The sequence below is a fragment of the Asterias amurensis genome, chromosome 20 (genome assembly GCF_032118995.1).
Source record: "Asterias amurensis chromosome 20, ASM3211899v1".
NCBI lineage: Eukaryota > Metazoa > Echinodermata > Asteroidea > Forcipulatida > Asteriidae > Asterias > Asterias amurensis.
In genome coordinates this window covers 6,090,721-6,110,358 of record NC_092667.1, presented here as the reverse complement: position 1 = coordinate 6,110,358, position 19,638 = coordinate 6,090,721, and the positions used below count along the sequence as shown (strand labels likewise).

Sequence of the window (19,638 nt, the reverse complement as noted above, 5' to 3'; positions counted from 1 at the left end):
GTTTGTAAACTGATGAGTTGCACGTTCTGTAAACGGGTTATTAATTAAACAGGTCTTTTCTTCACTGCTTTTTTGAGTGAGTGTGTGTTTGTTTTTTCAGTCTGGAGTAGAAAATATTTGACTTTCTTTACAGGAAATTGTTTATAATGATGAGGCACGCTCGCCATGTTTTTCAATACACTACAACTTATGGCTATAACTAGAAACCTATCAAGCACTTATGAATGATAACTGAAAAAGATGGATTTGTTTTTAGAGTGGGTGGCCCGTGAAAAAGGTATTAAAATGTGTGGCGAGCCAAATTCCATAGAGCTGCTTAAAGACACTGAACACGTTTGGCAATTGTCAAAGACCAGTATTCTCACTTGGTGTATCCCAACATTTATGCATAAAATAACAAACCTGTGAAAATTTGGGCTCAATTCGTCATTTAAGTTGCAAGAGAATAATAAAGAAGAAAAAAACCACAACTTTGTGTGGTTTCAGATGTGTAATAGAAGGCTTCAGGCCTGAAGTTCTTTACAATTTGGGCGAGAATACTATGTTACTTCAGAGGGAGCTGTTTCTCACAAATTATTTTGAGTAATTACCAAAAGTGTCCAGTGCCTTTAACACAAATTTGTTACCGGCACCTAATTTCAACATTGACGTTTCCTCACTTTATATTGGGTCGAATCACAAATGAAATAATTATACAAACAAAGTGCCTCGTTCAGGTCTATCAAAGTGGAGCAATTCAAAGAGACCTGACCACAAACAAAAATATTGATTGATTGGTTGCACTACAGGTAAACTAATAACCTCACTGTCCAGTAACTGTAACATGTATCTCATAATAAAATACCAAAGACTTTAGTTTTACAACAGTATCCCAAGCGTATACATTCTAGGAAGACGTGGTCTATATTTGGTTTGAAGTAACACCATGTGTGTATCTATTTGCTAGGTAGATTATGTTCTTTTGAGAATTGGACTTTATATTGTGGTACCACAGAATACAATTTTGGGAGACTTCTCAGTTCTGAAAAGAACTGTCCTGCTTTTTAACTACTACCTGGGCGGAAGGTAGGAAATCGGCCAGGACTACTACTTTGTGGATCGAGGGGACTTCTAGTTGTTAACTTAACTACCGTGGAGATGTGGTCTATATTGTTCCCCACACTTTTAAGTGGGTTATTTCTGATTGCTAAATACACTGCTGGTGAGGGGCAGTGTGTTGCTTCAATCGGAGGCAGGTGCCCTCCTGAGTGGGAGCTATGGAGGAGCAAATGCTACAAAGTTATTACAAAGGGACCATGGTCGGAGGCAAAGCTTGAGTGCTACAAGATTGGCGGGACGATGGTGGTGCCTCAATCGATGGAAGAAATTATTTACCTTGCCGAACTTCAGTATGAGTATTGGATTGGCTGCACTGATATTCAAACTGAAGGTAAGGGGCTCAGAGGAATGTTTTCAAAACCCATGAAAGAAGTAAACTTGTTTGTAAGACACTGCTAGAATTGCAAAGGTCGTGGGTTCAAATCCCACCCAAGTAATATGCCTGTGATTTTGTTCACAGAACTCTGGAAAGTACTGAGTATACAGTGCTATATACATCGATGTATATGGGTTAAACCAAAATTAATAAGTAAAAACTTGTCCTAAAAACTGTTTGATTATTTGTTTATTTCACATAAATCATAGTGAGGATACGTTGGTTATAATTGCCAGTGTTTCAAACAGGCCTGCTACTACACGTTATTCAGAATTTATGACGAGAGAGCTTTTGAAGGCAAAAGTACATGTTTATTTTTTATTTTCATTTGTTTGATGAGTCCTCACCTAACACTACCAGGCCAGAAGGCCCTTTCAAGGTGAGGTAGTCAAATAATTTACTCCCCAAAAGGCGGAAATGGTAGATGCGCATTTTTGGAAGTGCGTTGAGGTTAGGCAAGGGGTCTATATTATGCACATTAAGTCTCTAATGTTTACCAAGAATTGTGCGTAATGGTCTTCTGGCCATCCATATCAGGGCCTTAGAATGCATTGGGGGTGTCATGGCCGAGCAGGAAAGAGCATCGGACTCTGGTGGAAAGCCATCGGAATGTGGGTTTGAGTCCTTAAGCAAGACATTTAACCATTGATTCCCTCCACCCCAAAAAGTAAGGGGGTAAACCATATAAGGGGGTGACTTACAAAGGGGGTGACTTTGTAAGTGGCGACTTTGTAATGGGTGACTTGTAAGAGGGTGACTTTGTAAGGGGTGACTTTGTAAGGGGGTGACTTTGTAAGGGGGTGACTTTGTAAGGAGGTGACTTTGTAAGGAGGTGACTTTGTAAGGGGGTGACTTTGTAAGGGGGTGACTTTGTAAGGGGGTGACTTTGTAAGGGGGTGACTTTGTAAGGGGGTGACTTTGTAAGGGGGTGACTTTGTAAGGGGGTGACTTTGTAAGGGGTGACTTTGTAAGGGGTGACTTTGTAAGGGGGTGACTTTGTAAAGGGGGTGACTTTGTATGGGGTGACTTTGTATGGGGTGACTTTGTAAGGGGTGACTTTGTAAGGGGGTAACTTTGTATGGGGTGACTTTGTATGGGGTGACTTTGTAAAGGGGGTGACTTTGTAAGGGGGTGACTTTGTTAGGGGGTGACTTTGTAAGGGGGTGACTTTGTAAGGGGTGACTTTGTAAGGGGGTGACTTTGTAAGGGGTGACTTTGTAAGGGGGTGACTTTGTAAGGGGTGACTTTGTAAGGGGGTGACTTTGTATGGGGTGACTTTGTATGGGGTGACTTTGTAAAGGGGGTGACTTTGTAAGGGGTGACCTTGTAAGGGGGTGACTTTGTAAGGGGGTGACTTTGTAAAGGGGGTGACTTTGTAAGGGGGTGACTTTGTTAGGGGGTGACTTTGTAAGGGGGTGACTTTGTAAGGGGTGACTTTGTAAGGGGGTGACTTTGTTAGGGGGTGACTTTGTAAGGGGTGACTTTGTAAAGGGGGTAACATTGTAAGGGGGTGACTTTGTAAGGGGGTGACTTTGTTAGGGGGTGACTTTGTAAGGGGGTGACTCTGTAAGGGGGTAACTCTGTAAGGGGGTGACTCTGTAAGGGGGTAACTCTGTAAGGGGTGACCTTGTAAAGGGGGCGAAATGGGTACCTTTGAGGGCAGAGATGGTTTATGTCAATGATAAGCTTGGAGCGTGGTAACTCGCAGCACAAGCTCTATACTCCTAAGGGAGCTTACATGGTTTAAGGAATGAAATATATGGCCCAGTGAACAGGGGTAATAATGTCATCATGGTCATAGGCGCTTTGATATATGCCCTTTGGGCTGTGATAAAGCGCTATATAAAAATAGATAATTATTATTAATATTTCCCAAGAAGATTGGTAGTGATATGAACTTTACACTCAGTGAGCTCTCGGAATTGAACTTGTCATATTGTTTTCAAAACAGATTAATCGACTTTTAAAATTGATTATTTCTTTTAATAGATACATGGGTGTGTGAGGAGGGTGCGAAATACTTTGAATTGTGGCATTCTGGTGAGCCTGGCGGTGGAGATTCAGAAAACTGCATGGAGATATACGCCAGGTCTCTCAATGACAAGCCATGTGATGCCCAAGTACCTGCTATCTGCCAACGAGATATTTTACCCAAACTGCACCTTTAAAACCCCAATACTGGCTGTTCATTTCAATAACCATTCGTTGGGTTTTGAAGGATAGATGCATTATGCCCACCTGCAGTCCGTGCTATCTGCTAGCGAGATATTTTACCCAAACTGCACCTTTAAAACCCCAATACTGGCTGATCATTTCAATACCATTCTTTTACCAATCAGCATTTTATCAGTATGAGTAATTAAGGCTTTCAAACACTAGGCCTATTGGATTTAAATTTGCCTTAATGGCAATAAAACAATACCAGAAGCTATTAAAGAAAGGCAGTTATTGTTCCCTAGATCGCCATTTAGCTGAGAAGGTTAATTAAGGGAAGATGTACCTTTAATAATGGTTCCTAAAATTAATGCCAATAACCACTTATTTGCAAGGAGTAAAGCAGCTTCGGTTAGTATGAAGCATTTTGAAAATCATTTCACTTTGAAATAATCTGGTTATGGAAAAAGATATCAGTTTTTAACCCCAAAAATCATTTTGAGAAACGTCATTTTCAGAGATGTTTCTCAGATTGTTAGTAATTGTTTAGTGTATTGTAAGCGAATAATTTCCTGTTAACCCATGGAATACGCTTAACATAAGCGCAGAATTCCCAGCTTCCGTAAGCGCCGATTCTTTGCTTCAAGCAGAGCCAAGAAATTGGAGCCTGTAAGCACAAAAAAATGCTAAGCACAGCCAGTATTGCTACACAGAAACATGTTACCAGCCAAAATTACATGAAGTTTACATTGTTGTGGCTGATGCCCCACTCAATTTTTGCTAAGCAAAAAAGTTTATCAAGCAGTATTTTCTGCTTTTTAAAACAACTTTTACGGAATTTGGCTCTGGTCTCCCATTGCAGGAATAAAGTCAGCTGCCACCATTCTCAAGAGACTCCCAATTTACAATCCACTCGAAATGCAATCAAATTGCCTTGTATTGATGCTGTCTATAGAACGACACACACCAACAAACGTCAACATTTAAACAAAAGGGAAAAGCTCTACATCAGTTCTCTATAAATACTTCATTTTCATCAAGTTCATTAAATACAATAGACTAGGGGGTAAGATAAAAGCTATTTGTTCCATAATTAATGGGGCACAGCACAGCCAATGCATTTCCTACACTCCTCCCTCTATAATCAATCACGTCACGTGTAGTAGAGCACTGCATTATAATAATACAGTTGGAACACAGAACTAGTTTGGCTCAAAGCTGAGAGTCTATGCGGACAGAAAAAGTCAGAAACTGGGATCCAGATCTTAGGAGCTACATTGAAATGATAAAAATTGTAGCTGGAGTTGCAGTGCTAGAGAAGCAGATCAAACTTATTTAATTTGGAGAATAATACAACATCTTGATCACCACATAGATTTTAAAACTCTGAATTTAGATGAAAGACTGAACTATCTGAAGTGCGCAGTATCAGCAGACGTCCTTGCAAAATGTTCACCACACTTTTTGTCACTGTAGTTCTGATAGTAAAATACATTACTATTAGTGACGGGCAGTGTTTTGAGTTCATCGGAGGCGAGTGCCCTCAAGGCTGGGGCGCATGGAAGGGCAAATGCTACATCGTTACCGAGCCACTAACGTGGGGCGACTCAAAAGAAAAGTGCAACCAGATGGGCGGGGCAATGGTAGTCCCTCAATCTCAAGAAGATATTGAGTATTTCAGCAGTTTGCATTATGTGTACTGGGCTGGCTGTACAGATCTTCAAACAGAAGGTAAACATTGTTAGAATTGGTTTTGTCTATTTATTTATTTATTTATTTTATTGTTATTTTTTTTTTTTTTTTTTTTTTTTTTTATGTTCAGTACCCTAATTTTGAAAAAATGCTTTGGAAGAAAATCCTGCTATGAAAATGTTTAGCCACCGGGCTACATGTAGCTCGGTGTTGTAGTGGTAAAACATTTGCTCTAGCAATGCAAAGATTGGGATTCAAACTCATCATACTTGTTTTTAATTCCATATTCATAAAACAAAGTTGAATGACAACAGATTAACCTTTGCACTTTTGAAAATGAATTAAAAATCCATGTATACTTTGGAAATGTACATCTCTATTACTAATGATTCTACTAATGACTCTTTCAAATTATTGTGTCACGGTTAATACTGTAATTCAGAAAGAGTTCTATCGATCAATTTTATGTTTGTTTTTCTGTCATGGCTTTTCAGGTTCATGGGAGTGTCTAGGGAGTGAGGAATATGCTGGGAAGTGGCATTCACGAGAGCCTAATGGTAAACAAACAGAAAACTGCATGGAGGTATACTCCAATAGACTTAATGACAAACCATGTAACTCCCAAGTTCGTGCTATCTGCGAGCGAGAGTCCGTACCCAAACTGCACCTTTAAAACCTTCGTACTGTCTGTTCATTTTAATAATATTCGCTTGGTTTTGAAGGATAGATGTTTTACGCCAGACTGCACTATGTGCTATCTGCCAGCGAGAGACCTTACCCAAACTGCACCTTTAAAACCTTCGTACTATCTGTTCATTTTAATAATATTCGCTTGGTTTTGAAGGATAGATGTTTTACGCCAGACTGCACTATGTGCTATCTGCCAGCGAGAGACCTTACCCAAACTGCACCTTTAAAACCTTCGTACTATCTGTTCATTTCAATAATATTCGCTTGGTTTTGAAGGATAGATGTTTTACGCCAGACTGCACTATGTGCTATCTGCCAGCGAGAGACCTTACCCAAACTGCACCTTTAAAACCTTCGTACTATCTGTTCATTTCAATAATATTCGCTTGGTTTTGAAGGATAGATGTTTTACGCCAGACTGCACTATGTGCTATCTGCCAGCGAGAGACCTTACCCAAACTGCACCTTTAAAACCTTCGTACTGTCTGTTCATTTCAATAATATTCGCTTGGTTTTGAAGGATAGATGTTTAACGCCAGACTGCACTATGTGCTATCTGCCGGCGAGAGACCTTACCCAAACTGCACTTTTAAAACACCTGTTTTAAATTTGCCTGACATTTGTACGCTAGCTGAGTGTTTTTAAAGGCCAAATGACAACAACACACATAATTAAGCTGTGAAGTGGAAATACAAGAATAGAGAGGGAGGAGCACGTAGCGTAAAGTAACGGTAAATCAATGAAGAGACAATTAGGGGGGGGGGGGGTCGTAGGCAAAGGGCTGGTGTGACCACAAGTCCGTTGATATTAACAAATTGTAAATACATTTTCCTATCCAATTTACCCCTGTCAAAATTTTGTATTTGCTTTTGCTGTCCCCTGCCCATCTTGGGGTAAATTGTCTTGTATTTTGGCAAACAAAATAAAAAAATAATATAAATATAATAAACAATGTTTCTTAATTCATTTGCTTTAAGGAGAAATATGTATTCTACACATTAAACTACAGCCCAAGTATTGCAATGAAGGCCACGTGTAAGACACATTGTCACAATATAGACTAAATGTTTCATTATTATGTTACCTTGGTAACACACTGGTGTTTAGACACACTAGATAAAAGAAGAAAAACATCGTCATATCATAACTGGTTAAGAAGTTTTGAATTTACATGCTAAAAAAGTTGTCGTCTCACTGAGAAAAAAATTACTTTGTGACTTGTTTTACTCATTTCTCAAAATCTACAGCACCTCAGCAAGTAATATTTGAAGGGAAGTTTTTTACTGTCATTATCTTCAAACCTTATAAGTTTAATATTAGTTTGTGGACATTAAAAAAAAGGGACCCAAATCCTTTAAAGCTGCACTGTGTGGCGGTTGATCATTCCCTTGTTTGAAAAAAAGAAGGATTTTGCAACAACTTTTGGTTTTAAAGTGGAAGCTAAAGGGAATGTATACCTTTAAACTCCACAGATCACATGATATCCAAACCCCCAAAATCTTGTGACCATAAACTTTTTCAAATGCAAAAAAAAAAAAGGCAAAATTTGATCTTTATTTTTTAGAAAGCAATCTACTCTAATTTGTAACATATATGTAACCCATAAAAGCTGGTGTGACTCTTTAATTTTCCTCTTAAGTTAAACAAGAATCAATCATGCGAACAACCTTTAAAAGGTTTCCGTAAAATGAGAAGTGACCGGCAGCAAACACAGCAGTTGGTCTGCAGGGTCTTCGCCGTTGACAATTTTCCAGAGAGAATTATTTCTATTGGGTATCGAACACTAGGTATCACCAGTGCGATTTCAAATTGAAACTTATCAATAAAGACATTTTTATTTTAAGTTATCTTGCAGTAGCTTTGAAGTACATTTTTTAATGTCAGAAAATGATGTAAACGATAATTAATTTTGCCTGTCATTTCTACCCCGGCAGAGTGTTTTTTATAAGTTAATTGGCAACATAACACACATGAACAGGTGCTATAAGTGAAATTAAGCAGTCTAGTGGAACTACATGAATACAGAGAGTTAGAGAGAGAGGCAGCAAGCACACAGAAAATGATAAGCAACGAAGCATGATAATCTAATGAATTGTTAATAATGTCTAAGTAGTAAAGTCCATTAGCAGAAAAAACGAGTGATTGGCCGAAGTGAACCCTTTCAGTCCCAAGTTATTTATTAGATGGGTTTGTTTAATTATCTGCTTTTAGTATTGTTTTATGTACTATAATATTTACCTATATTTATTTTGTGTACCCCAGATGAGGGGCAACAGATCTACGGATCACAGTATATATTTGCTTTGGATTTCTACAGCACATTTAGGGGGAAGATTGTCTTGTATTTTGTTTTGTACTGTTATGGAAAAAAAAACTTGTGTTCAAATATAAATTTTACAAACTCTATTATTTCCTTGAAAATTACATTTTTAAAACATAATAATTATTACAAATTGTCTTGCCTATTTAATTTTCTTTCAATTAAAATTAAAATCATTGAAATCAGCCCATAAATGACAAAGTGTTTGGTCTTTGATTCCTCAGCGTGTTCTGTAAACCCAAACAGTACAGTTGATGATTGAATGGTCAGACAGTAGGATGGTTGACCTCAAGACATATCCACCACAAGATATATTGAATTAAATTATCAATCATTCAAAACAACAGTGGATAATATAGAATGGTATAAACAGTAGGAGGGTTGACTGTGTACAGTGAGGACACTATCCTGACATGATATCATGCGAGGTCCTCAAGTTTTGCACATTGATTTTCACACATTTGTCTTGGCATTAATTAATAGAGCTGCTTAAACAGAAAATGAATAAGAAATTCTGCTTAACAAAAATTACCAAAATACCTGTCACAGATAGTAAATGTGACATGGTATTTTGGCTGGTAACCTTAATCTAGTAAGCATAATTTATAATGTGCTTACCTTGGTACTACCACTCTCTGTGTAGTCACTCCAACTGTTTCCATCATCGCTAAGCATCAATGAGTAAGATGTCACGTAGTTGGTGTCAGAGGGTCTACCTTGAGTAGCAACTGCAGTCAAAGTGACACTATCTACAAGGTCAATCTGTGGATGTAAGAATACATTCATCATGAAAAAATGATTTTTTTTTATTCAACTCTTGATTTTTTATAGTCAGTCCATAAACAATCTGCAACTCATGTTTCTGATGGTCTTAGGTGAGGCAGACCATCATCCTCAGGTTGGCATAGTGCATTATTTCCTCGCCCTCTGTCGATTCCCACCGGGAGCACTATGTGGATTGGGTGTTCAGTCCCTACCTGACAGCATGGGTTTTAACAGGAATAATTCTCTGGGGTTTTTCCCCCACACCTAAAACTGAAACTTCATTCCCTGTCTTCTCTCCATTGGGTTCTTGGCTAGTCAGTGATTAAGTTTGCTTTTCTGAGAACCCTTGCCATCACAACCCCACTGATAATTGACTTATAATAAAAGGAGTCAATGGTTCTTCAAAAGCAAAATCACATTTGACTTTTTCTTAAAACTGTATTCTAATACCAACCTGAAGCCATGGGTCTACTGCAGAGGCAAGCGGCATCCAGCACCACGTTGATTTTGACGCATCCAGTCTGCCCCATATAGCACAATGGTCATCATTAGATGAACAGTTAGATTCTGATAGCTGACTGTCTGGTATGGTACCGGACCCAATGCCGAGAGCAGTTGCTTCATCTCCTATAGATTGAATGGTCAAAATAGACTGATAATAATAAATCATAACTTTGGGTTGAACAAAGAAATATTGACAAGAGCGCGAACGTGCATTTTGAGAATCATTTCAATTTGAGGTAATGTGGTTGTAGAAAAAGATTTGTAACAAAATTTGAATCACAGAAAAGTTTTGCAGATTGTGTATTCCTATTCTGTATTATTCTTCCTGTGTTGACATAACTGCTTTCGATTTTCACAGGTTAGTTTTATTGTATACATCTACATTTATATAGCATTACAATAATCAAACATACCAAAAGGTTTCAAAAATCAAAGGTATTCTTTGCCCTTAAGCATTAAAGGCAAAGTATTTATTCCACGCACTGCATCTCTTTGGAACTGTGTTTCCCTCCATCCTACAATCTACACTGTTTTAAGATGAATATCAATTCCTATCTTCAGCTCCCTTGAATTCACATTAAATAATTTTTCTTCTTGAAGCCCCATACCAAGAGTTGCTTTTAGCCTTGTTTGGGGCCAACTTGCATTATCAAAAACATAAAAAACTTTTATCCCACTTCTTGTATTGATTATTTCAAAGTATCCACATTCTTGATTTGAGATTTACAAAGATTAATATTGACATTTACCTGAGCATGGTGGTTGTGCAGTACATGCTTCCCAATCGTTGTCCACACCAGTGCAGTTAGCACCCCCATACTGCGCTTCAGGATCATCACATACTCGCGTCCGATAATAGATCCCATCCGAGCCACAGCTCACACTGCAGTCAATGACTGTTGTCCATCCACTCCAGTTACCATCAACTACAGACAGACAAGAAATATCATATATTAAAGGCACTGAACGGGTTTGTAATTGTCAAAGACCAGTCTTCTCACTTGGTGTATCCTAACTTATGCATAAAATAAAAAATCTGTGAAAATTTGGAGTTAATTGAAGTTGCAAACCGAGAGTTAAATCTTGTGACTTACTTGGGCATGGATTGTCATTGCAGATCTGGCTGTCACTGTCAGTGTCTGGGCATGTAAGACCACCATACTTAGTTCCCTCGCAGGTTCTGTTGCGATACTGGGTGCCTCCACCACATGTCACATCACAAGGACCCCATGAGTTCCACGCTGACCATTGTCCATCAACTACGAAAAACAAGCGAGCACGAAACATCAACTTTAAGCTTCGACTGCCACAATATTTTTTTAATTACTAAAGCTTTCATGATTATGTTTTTTGCGTGTATATGATAACACTTTGGCTTGCTGGAGTTGCTGATAAGACTTTTAAAATAAAAACTCCTTGGCTTGCTATGGTTGAATTGTTTCTAGTAATTGTAAAAGGGTGTTTACTGTTAAAACTTTGGCATTACTCTGGTTGAATTGTTTATGATAATAAGTAACAACTTCTATCTGTTAAGTTTGTGGTTGACTCTGGTTAAATTGTTTATGATAACTATAAACGATTTCTATCTGTTAAGACTTTGGCTTACTCTGGTTGTAGAATCCGTACAGCTCGACTCTCATACAGATCTGCTGATGCCAAGACAGCGGGTGGAATCTAACATAAGACACATCCGTTTCTATGGAAACTGGCTGCCGTACCAGATTCTGGTTATCATAGTTACCACGGAAAACCTGCAAGAAACCATTCTAGTCTTTGAGTCTTAAAGTCAGTACACTTATTTACTAAGTCTGAAATCTTTTTTCCTCCAAAATGGCGTGTCTTTTCGTGCGATCTTACCAATTCGGAAAAACTTACCTTTCCCCCAAACTGCTGTAACTTTTGGAATGATTTTGTTGTCCCTGATCTTATTAAGGCCACACAGCCCCCCCCCCCCCCCCCCACTAAACAATACTGTCACAAAACAGTTCAAAGTTTGTTTTCTCCTAAATTTATTGGAATCAAACATAAGGACACTACAGATCTAGGTTTTTATGATGTGTGTTTCGTCGTAAAGTGCTCATCTGTTGAGCAAAATTAGTTCAAACTTGCCATTGGAAAAAACTAAACTTGGAGTAGGCTTTAAAAAAAAAAGCGAATCACCTTAGTGTCTCCTGACTCTTCGTATAAGTTCCAATTATTCCCATCGCTGCTGTATGAGATTAGATATTTGGTAACGTAGCTGGTGTCAGATGGTCTCCCAGTAGTACCAACAGCACGTAGTGTGACACTATCTGCGAGTTCCACCATCAGCCATTCACTGGTATCATTGTTAGCCGGTATCCAGCAGTGGGTGTTGTCGGTGTCACCGATACGCGCAGACGTTGCGCAGGTCGTGCTGTTATCCAAGCAACTGGATTGGCTGAGGTAAGAGTCGGTAATGTTACCATGCGCAACACCGAGCGCGCTCTCTTCATCATCTTGAAACAAGAAAAAAGGCCATCAAATTAATATTTTTATTTTGGGTTGGATTTTGGGGTCACTATTTGGAATGGATTTTCAGACCCTACCTGATGGCACACTAGGTTTCTCTAAAATAATTCTCCAGGGTTTTCCTCCCACATCTAAAATTTAACGTATCTTATCTCTATTGGGTTCTTGGCTAGTACAGTGATATCGCTTTTCAGAAAATTATTGGCTTCAAAAACAGATAAAATTAATTGAAAAGGAGATTATCTTTGAATAAAAAAGACACTGACGAGAGACTGTTACATTCTGAGTAAAGACTGGGAATGATTTCTTACCATTGCAAGTAGACCCATCTTCACAGCCGATCCATTCTTCTGTAATACCCAGGCAGTCATCTCCACCATACTGAGGGGCAGGATTAGAGCAGTTACGATATCGGAAGATGGTTCCATCATTCCCACAGCCGACGCTACAACTTCCACTCTCAGTCCAGCTAGATAGGTTACCATGAACTGCAAAATAATAACAAATAGTATAATAGTGAAGTCTTATTATGCATTGTCTACATTCTTGAAGTGTTTCACTGTGAGGTTAAACCCTCTTCTTATTTCCCTCCTCCTTAGGACTCCTTTAAGCTTTTGTAGTTTTTTTCATGGAATTTCTGTTTTTGCTTACAGTTTTTTTAATATATTTTGGTGATACTCACTTGGACAGAACCAATCTCCACACAGATCTCCTTCAAAGCCCGGATCAAATCCTGTCATTAAAAAAAAAAAATGAAAAAAGTTGTACAAAAGGGATGCCAGAATACAATCTTGTCTATTTTGGTGATTTGTTTTTCCTTCATATAACAGATCTACCTGGAGATCTACGTTGGGTGCGTAAGCTCATGTATGCCTATTTACTTACACGGAAGGCAATATATAGCTATTAGTACCGGCGCATTATCTGTTTGTACATGCAGGTATACACAACTCACCGCGTACCAAACATTATTTTATGAGGTTTTAAAAAACAGACTGTCACAGATTGTCTATAATTGTAACCAATGTTGCTTTTTAACACAAGACCATTTATTGCACGGTTGCAACCCTGCCAGTTTTAAACAGCCGTTTAAGAACTCGTAACTACTCTTTCATTCCCTTGACAAAAACAGCATCTTTAATACTCACCCAGATAAAAGAGCTCAACATCTCTAACTGAGAAGTCACTGAAGAACACCTTTAACTCACTAACATCAGCATTGAGTCGCAGACTGGAGTTACTCAGGTCATTCACTGCAGCGCCCAGTATGAATAAGCCATCCTGGTCCGATTCCAGACCGGAATAACTCCCGCTATTACTACTCGTCTCATCGGATAGGATACCGTTAATATGCAAAAGAAGCTCCCTTGACGGTCTGTAGACAACGGTCAGGTGAAACCAGTCCTGGTCTGGGACGGCGGTTGTCGAGACCGTGTATATATCCTCCCCAGTGACCTGAACGGATAACTCTAGAGGGCTGAGCGCAGTCGATTTAGTCATCCTGATGGCAATCCCGCGATCCAAGACTCCAGCACCACCGGTCGTCATGAGGTAACGCTCGCCTAGGTTATCAGCGTGGTCCACCCAGACCCACAGCGCCATGGTGAAGCCAGTAACGCAGAGAGATGGATCAACCAGGCAGGTTTCCCGGAAGGAGCCAAAGTCGATATAGTTGTTGGAGAGAGACACGGTGCATTCGTGCTGGGAGGTAGAGCGAGATTCTGAGAGCCCGATGAGCGATAGAGAAGTGCCGTTATAATCACCGATGGTTGGTGGGATGGAATGATCTGAACATGGGCTGCTACAGTCTGGGAGACCAGCAGTGTCGTAGGAACAACGCCCACTCAAGTCCCACTCTAACGATGGCTGGTACACTGCGGAAAATAAAACCAAACAATTTTCAGATATATTAAAACGTTACACATCTTGGACAGGCCTGGAATTACACCGAGGCTATTGTTGCCCTGGTCTTGGCCTTGGTGCCACTTCAAATATTTCCCAAAGACTTCTCATTGAAATGCCCCATGCAAAATAAAAATGGCCTTGCCCTTTCAAAGATGAAATTACATCTCTGAAAAGAGTTGTTCTGTTGGAGCATGAAATTTGCATCTGATGGCCCTCTTTTGACTCAATAATGTCGGGTCATGTATAACCACTTCTAATGTGTTCATATCGCATGTTTAAACATAGCAATGTGATCTCCTCCCAGCCAATCAGATTGGACTAAACTTTCCGGGTATTTATGAATGTAAATAAGTAACTGATTGATTTGCTTACCTTGGTGTTCTTCTCGTAGCCAATACCAGATCGTTTTAGGAAAGCTATTACAATCTTCCATAAAAGTAGGAGCTGATGTTGTTGTTGTTGCTGCTGTTGTTGTTTGTGCTTCTGTTGTTGTTGGTGCAGCTGTTGTTGTCGGTGGTTTTGTTGTTGTTGGTGCAGCTGTTGTTGTCGGTGGTTTTGTTGTTGTTGATGGTGGGTTTTCCCCCTCAATTTCAGTTGATAAGTCTGTAATCAACTCAGTAAACAGCTCGGTTATAATATCCGTTGCATCCGTGTAGAATTCTTCTGTCGTCTCTTGTACGCCCAGTGTTGTCTTGTGTACGCCCAGTGTTGTTTCTACCATACCCAGTGTTGTTTCTACCATACCAAGTGTCGTCTCTCCAATACCCGTGGTTGTTTCCTTTGGGGGCGCTGTCGTAACCTCAGGACACGAATCTAACTTGGATGCGTCAATCTCCTTCATATAAGGCATCCAAGTGCGGTTGCCACACGCACACACGAGGGCGCCGTACCAGTATGCAGCAGCATTATTTAGAGTGTTGTTTTGAACGCTGAGTAGGACTGGGTAGTTTGTGGTCAGCCAGGGCATGACATGTTCCAGGGATGCGTTACCGGATTGCCATGAGTTGAACATCTGGACTAAGCTGGCTCGTTGACGATATGCTGATGAGGTGAATGAGTGGTTTCTAGGTGCTTCAAATATACCGCCCCACTGGCCTCTCTCAAGTGCCTCAAGACGATACTGTACAGAACACAAATAAATCAGATAAACACAAACATCAGGTTGACTCAGTGGTTTCATTCTTTCTGTAGACGCCAGTTCCAATCCCACCTCAGACCGGGGGCCTTGGTTTTTCAGTCCCAAGCTTGTTTTTTTGACTGTACAGCGCTTTGAAACAGTGTTAAAGCGCTTCATAAATGCGTTAAGTTAAGTTAAGTTTAAGTTAAATCCCCTTGTGGGAGTTTGCCGAGTTCCCTTGATGGATAGATCTTCTAAACAAACCATACCTCTAATAAAGACATGTTTACACACCTTAAAAGTGGCCCCAGTTCCTCTATTCTTAATGGCATCAGCGTGTTTCAAGATAGAATAATCATTCTCGACGCTAGGGTAACTGGCATTCCTTAGCAACACTGTATCATTATCCCATCCATAGGTCGTTGCCGAGGTCACCAGAAGCGTCCACCCGCCGCCATCACGGTCCATGTCGCAGTAGACAGAGAGAGTACTGCCCTCAACGGTAATGTCGTACACACCGGATTGTGGTGTTAAACCACGCCCTCGCTTGATAATTTTATGCACATTACATGACGAGTATTCTGCAAAGAAGTATCAATTAAAAATTGTCAGAGGGTGAAGGTTGCACAGAAAGTTCATTTTGTTTGCAAAAAATACAGCGAGGTACCAATTGCAACAATGTGTATATCATAGCTTTTTGGTTGGTAACACATTTCTGCGATTTTGACAGCTTTCTCTCTTAACAGCGGTCCTATGGCCCAACCACCACTTAAAACACCTGAGGACCCGTCACAGCTTTCTGCAAGTGGTCTGGGTGGCTAGTTCAGCGTTGAAAAGCTTCCATATTTTATTTGAAAGAGTGACTAGCGAAAAAGGTGATGGACTAGTAAAATGACAAGCTGACTGGAAAGGTTGACCTACCGAGTTGGTAATAACTGCCAGTCACATTAGTGTTGTAGAGGCCAACATTCTCAATGGTTGCCGAGGTGTTGCTTAGGACACATTCTAAAGTCACGGGGTCATAGTTGAATGATTGACAATCTGGGCGGTCCCATAGGCAGATCAATGCACAGGTCTTGGCTGTTACATCACCGATGGTCTCTATGTCATAACCAGTTAGCTCAGAGAGACTGGTTTGACTGAAGAATGTAAGAGGGTTGGCTATTGAGGGAAATAAGCAACAAAAAGTTTTGATCAGTACACTCTGAGTGTCTACAGGAGATAAGCTGAAAACACTAATAAGATGAGTTGTTATAGAAATGTTTTTTTGGGGGGAATATGAGATGGTCTAGGGCGGTGGACTCCAGTTCTGTAATCTACAGATTGTGGGTTTGAATCCTGGTCTGGTCATGTCGCGTCACTTGTCTCCTTGAGTACAAATGGGTACCGACGAGGGCTTGGGAGTAATCTTTGATGGTTTGGCATCTTTTGCCAAGGGGAATAGAAATATATTCTCAGTTGTTTAATGCGAAGGAAACCAGATATAAACACTAGCCTGATGAACCATATTCGTTCGAGACAGACCTTACTTTCTAGTCAAAGACACAATCAGGTAAGAGTTGACAATCATGTCATCACAGTACACATCCTCAAAGTTTTATGACTGACAAGCCTAAGCAACTTACCAATGCGATCACGGTATGGGTCCTCTTGACATCGTCTGCCTTTGCGACTCTGCGAGGGCTCACTACAGCTACGATTACGCTGCCATGTACCAACACCTTCACATGGTACTGAGCACTGCCCCCATGAACCCCATGAACTCCACTCTCCATTCACTAAACATCAAATAACAATCATCACAAATTAGTTGGATTTATGTCCACAATTGAAATGAAAGGTTTCAGCACGGTGGTCTAGTGGTAAGACATCGGGGCCCAATTTCTGCTTACTGCCAAATTCTGCACTTGTAATCACCATTGTTTGATTACTGTGCAAGCGCACAGTATCATCTGTGCTACATGTAGCTTAGTCAGGTAAAAATGCCTTGTAATGTGTGGGGTACACACACGCACAAGCGAAAGTTCCCTTCAAACCTGTGAATTGTGCTGGAAGTTAGTGCGGAATTCCCTGCTTCCGCAAGCTCTGAGTTTTTGCTTACAGTAAGCAGAGCCAAGACTTTTGGCACGTCAGCTCTAGCACGGCAAGGGTCATGGGTTTGAATCCCACCAAGTGCTTTGTCTGTGTATTTATTTTCATATAACTTTGGAAACTACTGTGAATATAATGCTTCCCGATATTATTTACCAATGTCTACCAATAAGTCGGAAAGTAACTCCATGGCTTAATTTTCAAGAAAAAAGTTTGGGCATCTCCCCTGAGTTATTTTTTAATCAGATATCCTTACCCGGTTCATAATCTCCATATAGTTCCAATCTCAAACTGATACTGCTATTCCAAGAGCGTGGTTCGATGCGCACAAAACGAACGTTTGTGATTGGCTCAGGAAGTGTGTTGCGCACCACTGAGGTGCTGTCATAGTTAGCCACCATGAACTGAAACGAGACAATGTTAGAATGCAACAGGTAGTCCTGGTTCAAGATGTTACTATCTCATTCGCCTATCGTGATAACCAGACAGAGGGAAAGCTTATTGTTCTAGAATTCATCCTGACAGAGGGCGTGCTTTTGTTCTTTGTGAAGCTAGAAATTAACCCAAGGGAAAGTGACGCCCTCTGTTGTTGGGATTCATCCAGTATAGTGCGAAGTTCTTGGAACCGAGACTAACCAAAATGAAGAATTGTAAATACAGTATTATTTATTAATTACTTTTCTGTGTAATACTTTTATTGTTATTCTTTTCCAGCGCCTTGAGGCAGATTCTATCTGCTGTTGTTTTTTTCATTTGTTATTACTATTGTTATTATTATTATGAATCATAGCAGTTTATAAATCATTAGTTCAGATGCATTCATTGATGATGGTATATGATGAGAACAAAGTCGCCATGGTTATTCAGTAGAGAGTTAATATGCCTCACCTTTATACTGCCGTTTTGTTGATAGTACATCCAATCTACACCATCGAGAGAATATCTTATGTAATAGCCAGTCACCCAAGAGTCACAACATGGAATCCCAGATGTTGATACGGCCTTCAAGGTTACCGGTTCCTTGAGCTCAATCTGGAGCCATTCATTCCTGCGATTCTTAGCTGGTACCCATGCAGCTGTAGGGTCGGGGTGATACAACCGTGCATACTCAGGGCCACAGGATCCAGTCTGGTTCACGGATGAAGCGGTGATGTTATAATCTGCAATGAGGCCTGAGACCAGACCCAATGGGTGGCCCTCTTGACCTGAAAGATCATTTGGTGAAAAAGTAAAATATTTTGAGCAAATAATTTAGAGTCTCTCTCTTCCAGTAGTGATAAATTAATTTATAACAGTCGTCATACCATGCCAACAAACATACATTCTTCACCCTACATTGTAACAATTTAAAACACACACAATAAACCTGTTTAGAGCTGCTACAGCACAAAAAGAAGCTCACCAAAAACAAGTTTGCTTACAGAACAAATACCATCTCTATATGCCCCATCTCTGACTATGTGTCCCACTCTCATTGGCTAAGCAGCAAACACATGGGTAAACAGCAAATTATTACACAATGTAATCTGCTTAAGAAGCTCTATAACACTAGACCCAGGAGTTATGTAATAATAATAATAATAATAATAATAAAAATAATAAAGAACACTTAATATAGCGCCGATATCCGCCTCAGGAAGGCGTATTCTTGTTTGCCCTCAACAAAAGTGTACAATATACAATCAACTCTTACCCCGGCTTGTGCAGTAAGCATCGTACGTCTCATTTTTCCCTGGTGTCCCGCCGTTGTACACCCCAGCCATCTGACTTAGACTGCAGGAGCTGTTGGTGCCCTGTATAGGACATCGCACAGAACCATCAGCCAGCCATGCCAGATTGCAACCATCCAGGCCCTCGCTTGACCATGCAGCGTAGAGGTCATCGTAGGTGGACAGCTCAGCTCCTTGTTTGTTGCAGGTTTCCTTGGCCAGGTCAAAGGTCAAACTGCCATGACCTACTGACCCATTGATATGATAGATGGAGGACACTGTAAAAGATAAGACATCAGATCAATCGTCAATTTTCTTGCAAACAAAACTTATTGTTAATGTTCTTACGGGTTCGTTGGATGGTGTATTCAGGGATGTGATAGTCTGTTAAATTTTTTTTTATACTTTGAGCGACAGCTTAAAAGCTTGCAAGCGCATTTTCTTATGAATTTGATCTTAATTATATAATATAAATAAAAAAATTAAATCAAATTAATTGTTGTTTTTTCATTTTTTTCCCTTCATTATTTGGTTGTTGTTTTGGGGTCGGGGTTAAAAAAAAAACAGATTTCCGATTAAAATTTCCAGATGAAAATAAGCTTACACTCGTTTCAGAGAGGTGTGCAGAGTTGCACCAAACCAAATATATTAGGAGCGACTCTAGGTCGACCCAAATAATTTTTGTTTCAGACAGGCGAACTTAACATAACATTTACATTGGCTCGGC

General features: G+C 40.0%; 3 protein-coding genes across 3 annotated transcripts in view; 2 read left to right on the top strand and 1 right to left on the bottom strand.

The window, feature by feature from the left end:
• LOC139952195 (uncharacterized) overlaps positions 1 to 19,638 on the bottom strand; it is a 70,749-nt gene that overhangs the window by 30,346 nt on the left and 20,765 nt on the right. Inside the window, exons 28-43 of the mRNA XM_071951245.1 lie at positions 18,896 to 19,189; positions 18,091 to 18,407; positions 17,459 to 17,606; positions 16,737 to 16,889; positions 16,033 to 16,272; positions 15,406 to 15,692; positions 14,367 to 15,114; positions 13,238 to 13,963; positions 12,772 to 12,822; positions 12,401 to 12,577; positions 11,760 to 12,076; positions 11,206 to 11,350; positions 10,694 to 10,858; positions 10,349 to 10,525; positions 9,550 to 9,722; positions 8,949 to 9,092 (exon numbers count right to left, since the gene is read on the bottom strand). Of these exons, the coding sequence (XP_071807346.1) occupies positions 8,949 to 9,092; positions 9,550 to 9,722; positions 10,349 to 10,525; positions 10,694 to 10,858; positions 11,206 to 11,350; positions 11,760 to 12,076; positions 12,401 to 12,577; positions 12,772 to 12,822; positions 13,238 to 13,963; positions 14,367 to 15,114; positions 15,406 to 15,692; positions 16,033 to 16,272; positions 16,737 to 16,889; positions 17,459 to 17,606; positions 18,091 to 18,407; positions 18,896 to 19,189 (4,262 nt within the window). The remainder of the gene's footprint in view (positions 1 to 8,948; positions 9,093 to 9,549; positions 9,723 to 10,348; positions 10,526 to 10,693; positions 10,859 to 11,205; positions 11,351 to 11,759; positions 12,077 to 12,400; positions 12,578 to 12,771; positions 12,823 to 13,237; positions 13,964 to 14,366; positions 15,115 to 15,405; positions 15,693 to 16,032; positions 16,273 to 16,736; positions 16,890 to 17,458; positions 17,607 to 18,090; positions 18,408 to 18,895; positions 19,190 to 19,638) is intronic.
• Positions 1,138 to 3,642, top strand: LOC139952650 (C-type lectin domain family 4 member M-like). Its single transcript, XM_071951855.1, has 2 exons — positions 1,138 to 1,429; positions 3,464 to 3,642. The coding sequence occupies exons 1-2, from the start codon at positions 1,138 to 1,140 to the stop codon at positions 3,640 to 3,642; spliced, it is 471 nt and encodes a 156-aa protein (XP_071807956.1).
• On the top strand, positions 4,636 to 6,746 carry LOC139952418 (perlucin-like protein). The gene is made up of 2 exons (XM_071951541.1): positions 4,636 to 5,359; positions 5,815 to 6,746. Exons 1-2 carry the CDS (start codon positions 5,077 to 5,079, stop codon positions 5,991 to 5,993), a joined length of 462 nt encoding a protein of 153 aa, XP_071807642.1. The 5' UTR covers positions 4,636 to 5,076; the 3' UTR covers positions 5,994 to 6,746.

Bases quoted from the DNA above. Each gene is read 5' to 3' on its own strand.
- LOC139952650 (XM_071951855.1), top strand. From the start codon at position 1,138: ATGTGGTCTATATTGTTCCCCACACTTTTAAGTGGGTTATTTCTGATT. The intron at 1,430-3,463 runs GTAAGGGGCTCA...TTCTTTTAATAG, and splicing joins CACTGATATTCAAACTGAAG to ATACATGGGTGTGTGAGGAG.
- LOC139952418 (XM_071951541.1), top strand. From the start codon at position 5,077: ATGTTCACCACACTTTTTGTCACTGTAGTTCTGATAGTAAAATACATT. The intron at 5,360-5,814 runs GTAAACATTGTT...ATGGCTTTTCAG, and splicing joins TACAGATCTTCAAACAGAAG to GTTCATGGGAGTGTCTAGGG.